The sequence below is a fragment of the Cyprinodon tularosa genome, unplaced genomic scaffold, assembly GCF_016077235.1.
Source record: "Cyprinodon tularosa strain WSP-4 unplaced genomic scaffold, ASM1607723v1 ctg893, whole genome shotgun sequence".
Taxonomy (NCBI): domain Eukaryota; kingdom Metazoa; phylum Chordata; class Actinopteri; order Cyprinodontiformes; family Cyprinodontidae; genus Cyprinodon; species Cyprinodon tularosa.
This window is the reverse complement of record NW_024039666.1, coordinates 51,920-59,925: the sequence shown is the minus strand read 5'-3', so window position 1 is coordinate 59,925 and position 8,006 is coordinate 51,920. Positions and strand designations below refer to the sequence as shown.

The following is an 8,006-nucleotide window of genomic DNA, read 5'->3' as shown; positions in this document are numbered from 1 at the left end:
AACCAGAACATCCCTGGACAAAAGAGGAAACCATGGAGCTCCCCATAGGTGAGCATGAAGAGCAGCTTGTTCAGGAAAACGAAACAGGAGAGAAACCTTTCCTATGTTTGACATGGGGAGAAAACTTTCTTAAAAAAGAACATGCAATGGTTCACATGAGAACCCACACAGGTGAGAGGCTTATAAATGTCTGTCCTGTGGGAAAATGTTCGCAAGGAAATCTAGACTTGATAGGAACATCAGACTTCCTAGCTACCGAAACACATCTTAAAAGCATTATTTTATCTTTTGTCAGCATAATTTTTTCCATCTTTCATTTTGATTAAAAATATTGTATCCACGGCCTCCTTCACTAAAACCATGTTAAATTCATGACACTTTATCATCAATGTGCAAGAGCTTAGATTGCAACAGGTTAGGCAATTCTCAGCAGACATGTACTTCTTCATAACACCTGTTCAGCAAAAGGCTAAAGGGCTTTTCCATCTTTTTTCTAACTATCTTAAGCGTCGTTAATCTGCTCTTCTTTAAGATGTATAATAATCAGACACTTCAAACCTGGTTTATATTACGGTATTCCAAGATAAAAGCAGAATTTGGTTTTGTGAAGGCTTTTTCTACCTTGTGAAACCTCAATAAAGAGGAAGGGCTTTTATTTTTGCATCTGGGCCACCTATTTAACCTGACATAAGCAAGATTGAAACACGTAGTTCAATTCAGTTCCTACAGTGTATCAATCTGGGTATCTTGTTAGCAAATGGAGGGTCATTCAGTACAAGCTTTTAGCCAATCTCAGCCGCAGTAGCAGGTGAGACATATCAGATTCTGTAAAACAAATCATTTGTTTGATTTCTTTTACAGTGTTAACTGACAAATCAAATTCTTACCAAATCAATTTGAGATAAACACACAAACATCTTATCTATTCAAAAAGGGAAAATCATCTCTTTCTGCTCATTTATATAAGAGAAAGAGAGGGTATTCCAGCTAAAACAGTCGCAGACATATTTGTGTTGCTTCAGCCTTCTGCCTCTGTCTCTGCATTTTAAATTGTTCAAAAGGAACAATTGGCTGTATCATTATTCTATTGTCATCCTGTGTGATATCTAAATGCTTTAGACTTGAGGCTTGACTTGACAATCACACACAGTTGCTTCACCATGGACAACAAAAGGTCTGTCAAAGGAATGTAGTGTGGATTAGTTTTTATTCTAGGCTTCAGAGTGAAGAAGAAATAAACTGATTGAACTTGTGTTTTGTGATTGAAGTCAACATTTCTTCTACAGAAAAATGTGATGGAAAATGTCATCTATGTTAACTTAAAACTTAAAATGTTTTGCATTACTCATGTCTTTCTTTTTTACCATCCTTTTAAATCTTTTTCTACTTATTGTGTCTAAAGAGTTGGAGTGAAAGAAGGGTTACAATCTAGCTCTGCAGTGAGGTCAGCAAAGACAGAATGCTAGATAAAGAGCTGGATCAGACCAGAATGGGCTCTGGCTTTTTGGAGTGCACTGCACTTTTCTTCTTCTGCCTTCTGGGATAAATGCATACCCTCATTTAGGGGCTTCTATGTAGGGTCACAATGAAACTGGTGCCTTTCTCCAACAGTCTCTGGGCAAAAGGCGCAATAAAACATGGGCAGTTCAGCAAAGAAAACCAAAAACATTTGTTTAATGGTTAAGAATCTGCGGGTACCGGTAATCAGATTTTAAAGCATTGATGAGAAAAGTGGAGCCTTAACCAATATTTTATAACCTGTGATTGTGATGTCAGAGCTGCAGTTTATGCTTGGAGATGTAGTTCTAGTCTGTTTTATGTAGTTAGATTGACATAAGGATTATTAAAGTGAGGTGTCCTTTTTTTAACCAACAATAGAAAGTCTTTCTGCTGTGTTTGTCTTTCCAGACCACCTGCAGGATAATGTTGGAAAAGAGGAGGATTTCTCTGACCAGCAGCTCTGTGAACAGGAGAGGAATTCCAGTTTGGATGAAGAAGAACCAGAAGCTCTGCAGATAAAAGAAGAGCAGCAAGAACCAGAACATCCCTGGACAAAAGAGGAAACCATGGAGCTCCCCATAACTGAGCAGGAAGAGCAGCTTGTTCTGCAGCAGCAGACTGAAGATAAAGAGGAAACTTTCCCAGGTTTGACATGTGGAGAAAACTTTCTGAAAGAAGAACATTTAATCGATCATGTGAGAACCCACACAGGTCAGAATACGTATGAATGTCTCTCCTGTGGAAAAATGTTCACAACAAAATATAGTTTTGATAAACACATCAGAATTCACACAGGTGCAAAGCCTTTTTCCTGTACCATTTGTAAAAAACAATGTACAGAAAAAGGTAGCTTGATTTCTCACACGAGAAGACCTTTTGAATGTCTGTCCTGTGGAAAAAGCTTCACTCGGAAATCTAGTCTTAATAAACACATCAGAATTCACACAGGTGAGAAACCTTTTTCCTGCACGATTTGTTACAAGAATTTTACCGGAAAAAGTGATCTGACTTCTCACATGAGAATTCACACCGGAGAGAGGCCTTTTGAATGTCTGTCCTGTGGAAAAAGCTTCCCCTCTAAGTCTGATCTTTACAAACACATCAGAATTCACACAGGCGAGAAACCTTTTTCCTGTACCATTTGTAAGAAAAGCTTTACACAAAATAGTAGTTTGATTAAACACACAAGAATCCACACTGGTGAGAAGCCTTTTGAATGTCTGTCCTGTGGAAAACGCTTCACCTCTAAGTCTGATCTTGACAAACACATGAGAGTTCATACAGGTGAGAAGCCGTTTGAATGTCTGTACTGTGGAAAACGCTTCACCCAGAAATCTATCCTTGATGTTCACACCAGAATTCACACAGCTGAGAAGCCTTTTTCCTGCATGATTTGTGGCAAACATTTTAACGTAAAATGTAATTTGATTAAACACATGAGAATTCACACAGGTGATGGCCATTGATTTATTACAAAGGTTTTAAACAAGAATGTAATTTTAGTATTCAGATGACATTTATTCATGCATGATGTGGAATGATTTATGTAAATAAAAAAACATTAGTTTCACATAAGTCACAGCAGTTAGACACCACAGGAATTAACAATAGATGCGTTTTCTGTGTTTGACTGGTTATAAAATGTCCATCTAGAAACTCCTTTACCTCATTACATGAGAAACTCATGGATTAATGGCTTTTTGTGAATGTGTGAATAAATATGTGAATGTGAGTAAATTCGATTTAAATGACCAAAAAAAGAACGTTGTCCTAACAAAAAAAAAAAGATGTTTACATTCACAATTTCTTACTTTTTCTGTAATGAATGGAATAAATAAATTATTATATAAAAGCGCAACAACAACATCTTGGTTGCAGATGAAGCAAGTTTGCTGTCCATACAACAAGAAATTGAGAAGTTCTAGATGTTTGAATTGAAATAAATCCAGATGAACGTGTGTTGTTGAAACCAGGCCCACCAAAACTCCAACTGTTTTTGGCCCAGTGTTAGAGCTATGGTCAATGGATATTAGAATGAAGTAGATCATCTATAGAGGAGTCTCAGATGAAGATTTGGGACATATATAAGTGTGTGTCAGTCTCAGAGTTAGTCAGCTACAAGCTAATTAATGTTGCAAAGTAGCTCCAGCCACCTTGAAAGGGGGTGCTGGGATTATGGGGTTAAACTACGGGACATCAAAGAACTCAGTTTAGAGGCTGGAGTCTGTAGTTCAGGTAAATTGAAGTCCTAAAATGATGAAACATGTTTGTTTAAAAAGATAAACAGGATTGATGATGTTATTTTTTCTGATCAGTTTGAACCTGCTTTAACTTGGTAAAAAGCCTTTGTCTTAATAATGTATTAAAGAAATATGAAACTCTTCTAGAAGTGTAAAGTTTCTGCTTTTTAAAGATTTTTAAAAGTAACATTTTCCTTTGAACTAATGTTCTTGTCCTTGATTCTGTAGATGTTCTATTTACCTGCTATAATTGAAAGTAACTATCACCTATTTTATACAACTGATTTTATGGATTATATTCTGCTGTGGATGTTTTTAATTATTGTAATCACTTCTAAATTGATGAACGAGCGGAAATAAAAACCTCATGGATTGTAAAAAATGTGTTTCTTTATATGGTTTCATATGAATTACAATCATTTTCCATGTTTCCTCTGATATTTTCAGACAAACTAAAGCTGTAAAATAAGCAGTTTATTGGCATTCACCTTCTGTCTGGATGACCGGAGAAGTTAGATCAGGAAATCTTGTAGTAATGTAGTTTGGACAGAGTTAGTTTTTGCTATTTGCATCTGATTGATCAATGTTTCAGTTGATATAACTAGGTGTGTCCAGTGCCCCTACAACCAAGCAACTAGAGGAGTAAATGGTCTAACTATGCAGCAGTGTTGGTTCCTGTCACTATGCCTCCAAGTGATCATGCTTCCTATCTACTTGGCAACAGGGTTATTCATTTGACTGTCTGATAAGCGTGCATGAATTTCACCCTGGAATCTGTGGCGTACTAGCTTGACGTAGTCCGACTCAATTCTAGTCAGAATATGAGTCTGATACTGCTCCATAGAGCTGTGATTATGGGGCGTGTTTTGAACGAACCAGGAAAAAAAATGCCTCTGCACTCAATTGGATAGACCTACAACCAATAAGAGCAACGGAGTGCGTGACGTATCTTAAGCGAGGCATAGTTGTTGTCCACAAAAATCAAAGCGTGCAGTTTCACGCCTAGAATAAGAAGATGAGACTTGATCGCGTTTCTCTGTTCCTCTTTTAAAATTAATTTGCTGTTGATATCTTCTAGAACAAACCTAATAGCAGAATCTACTCACCCAAACTCTCCAGCGGCAGCCATTATTGTTGTCACCCAAGCGCGCATTGGTCACGTGGTTGATAACGTTACTCTTGATCATCTGTCCATCATCGTATAAAGCCCGCCCTGACAATTTGATTGGATTGCCTGACAGTGGGCTTTAATACTCGCGCTACTATGGAGCAGAGCCAGACCGAACTTCCCCGAACTCAAACCTTGTGGGCGGGACTAAGTTCGGACTGGCACCCAGGCTAGTGGCGTACCTCATCATGATAATGATTTTGGACATAGGGAATCAATGCATCAACTCAATATGTTTTATGGGTTTCCATTGTGTATATAGCAGCTTAGTTTAGTTGAGTTTGACCATCAATGTCAACAGTTTTTAACTGAAATATGATTGATTTTGACCTGAATGATTTTTATAAATAAACCCTTATATTGGGAATGGAAGTTGTGGTGCATGTATTCTATAGATGTGCAAAATTATCTGACCATGATTTGAGCTTTATTCACACTTTGAGTGGTTGTTCTAACACAAAGCTAGTAGAACGTTTGTTCATAAACAATATATGACAGTCTGAATATTCTCTGAGTAAATAACTTGTTTACCACTCCTACTCGGGTGGACACTAGATATGATAAAGTTGCACAACACTTGACACATTATGGCATTGCTTGTAGCATCCATGTGCAATACCTGCAAATGGTCCTTAGATTCATAAATGGTTCTGTCAGCCCCTATGGAGCTTGTGAAAAGGAGGGATCTGATCCCAAATCCTTCTGGGTGAAAGCCACGCCCTCTTTCCAGTCAATCAAAGGCATTTCCCTACAGCCAAGTAGCCATAATGCATTATCAATCCGAGACATTGTGACATGACCCTATACTGTCACAAGTGCAAATACCATAGCTGCTCTAAACCATACAACTATTAGGAGGTAGATTACAATCTCTTGTGGTAGGACTAATTTGAAGTAAATAATGGCAATTTCCTCAACTAAAAAAACTAAAATGTCAGAAACTGGGAGATTTACAACATAATCTATGGGGTTACAGAAAGAACCTTCCTACAAGACAAAATGGCACAAAGGCTGAAGTTAAGGAAATAAATCCTCAAGAGTAACAAAAGAAGCTCCTTTTTACAAACCAGCAATATTATAAAACAGTGGGGAAAAGCTTTGAAATGACTCTAAACATGTTTTAAAAAACTGCAAGCAGAAAGGACAAAACGCAACATTAGAAACCCACTGGCAACCAAAACAGAAATCCAATCCAGAGAAAATAAAGAAGTGTTTTGAAGAATATCTACAGAAATTGTATTCTCAGCCACAATTAAGGAATAATAACCACAATGATGCTTTCCTGTCCTCATTAAGTCTGCCAAGGGTTACTGATGTTGAAAATGAAAGCCTGATATCAAACATTACTAGAAAGCAGTTTTATCAGCCGTTAAACGACTGAAAACAGGGAAATCTTCTGGAACAGATGGCTTCAATTCAGAGAGATGGAAATTTATGCAGGAGGAGCTGAGTAATGGAGAAACAAATAATTCCTTCTTCATGGAAAGAAGCAATAATTTCTATAACTCCAAAGGATAACAGGGAGAAATTAGAATGTAATAATTATCATCCAATCGGAGCATTGAATATTGATTATCAATTTGTTGGGAGCTGGAGTAGTACCATCTTTCTCCAGCAGAGTCCGCCGTGGATCCTCCTGAGCAGAGCCTCCTGCACAGCTGCTGCTCATTACCATCATCAGAGGATCCACTATATAAGCTGTCTTCAGACCTTGCCTCAACGCCGCAGTGTTGTTCCAGTTGGTCAGCGTTAAAGCCTAGATCTTTATTGTATCTCTATGACTTTGAATCCAGGTTGGATTCTAACCTCTGTCTCTGTGTTTCCAGAAAACCCGTGCCTCCTCTGTGAAAGCTCAGGAAGAGCTAACCTGCCGAACCGACCCTCAGAGCCAAACCCTACAGATCCTCTGAGAACCTCCAAGCAGCTCTGGACTAGAGCTGGGAAACCAAGGCCAAGGTCTGAACGTGAGACGCTGAAGCAGCAAACGGACTCTGCTTACAAGCTCTTCTCCAGAACCAACAGTGACTCTCCCAAAGAGAACCTCAAGAACCCTCAAGACTCCGGTGAAACCAGAACCCAGGCCCGAACCAGATCCTGTACATTCTGTGTGTTTGTGCAGAATAAACTCTGTTTAACCATACTCCTGCTCCCGCCTCAGTGGTGTTCTGCATAATTGGAAACCTCCTTGAGAACCAATCATGACAGAACGCTGCGGCCAGCAAGATTTCCCAGCGGAACCCCTCTGGAGGCTTCTGAAGGATCTCCCGACCCGGGTTCAGAACCTGGAGGACCTCCTCCGTGGGAGCCTAGATGAATTGGCTAGGAGAATTGAGTGCGCCATCCGTGATATTCAGGACCGGCTCGTGGACTTAATCATGGGTGAGCTCAACACTCGACTTAATAGGTCTCCGCAGGAGCTTTCCAGACAATCAGCTCCCAGAGCGGAGCCCGTTCAACTTCCGTTTCCGGAACCGGAGCCTGTCACGTCACTTCCGGAATTTCGCCCGTCTCTCCCAGAGAAATTTTCAGGTATCCCTAGCAAGTGTAAGGGGTTTTTGTTTCAATGCTGACTTATTTTCCAGAACTCTCCAGGCAGCTTTTCCACAGATTACAGGAAGATAAACTTCATCCTTTCTCAGCTAACAGGTAGAGCCTTGGAGTGGGCTCAGGCTAGATTTCCCACTGACGACAGTCTTAATGTCTATTATTCAGACTTCATCTCCGAATTTACTCAGGTTTTCAACCAAGATTCTGACCAAACAATTGACTCTCGAGCTCTGTTAAATCTTAAACAGGGGAACTCCTCTGTAGCGGATTTTTCCATAGACTTCCGGGTTAAAGCTGCAGCCTCAGGCTGGAATGAATGTGCACTTAAGAGTGCATTTTTCAACGCTTTAAACGAGAACTTAAAAGATGAACTCGCCACACTCGAGACACCTGAGACCCTTGAGGAACTTATTAGGCTGACAATTAGTTTGGATAACCGTCTTCGAACCAGATCTAAGTCTAAGATTAGGAGACATGTTTTACCTGTTTCTGTTTCTACAGTTAAGAGAAGGGACACCCCTTCCTTTGTTTCTCCCGAAGAGGCATTCAGC

General features: G+C 39.5%; 1 protein-coding gene across 1 annotated transcript; it reads left to right on the top strand.

Annotated features, from left to right (window-relative positions):
- The first annotated feature begins 1,980 nt into the window (after positions 1–1,980).
- LOC119775778 (gastrula zinc finger protein XlCGF8.2DB-like) lies at positions 1,981–4,122 on the top strand. Its single transcript, XM_038273859.1, has one exon. It carries the CDS (start codon positions 2,067–2,069, stop codon positions 2,964–2,966), a length of 900 nt encoding a protein of 299 aa, XP_038129787.1. The 5' UTR covers positions 1,981–2,066; the 3' UTR covers positions 2,967–4,122.
- The last annotated feature ends 3,884 nt before the right edge of the window (positions 4,123–8,006 follow it).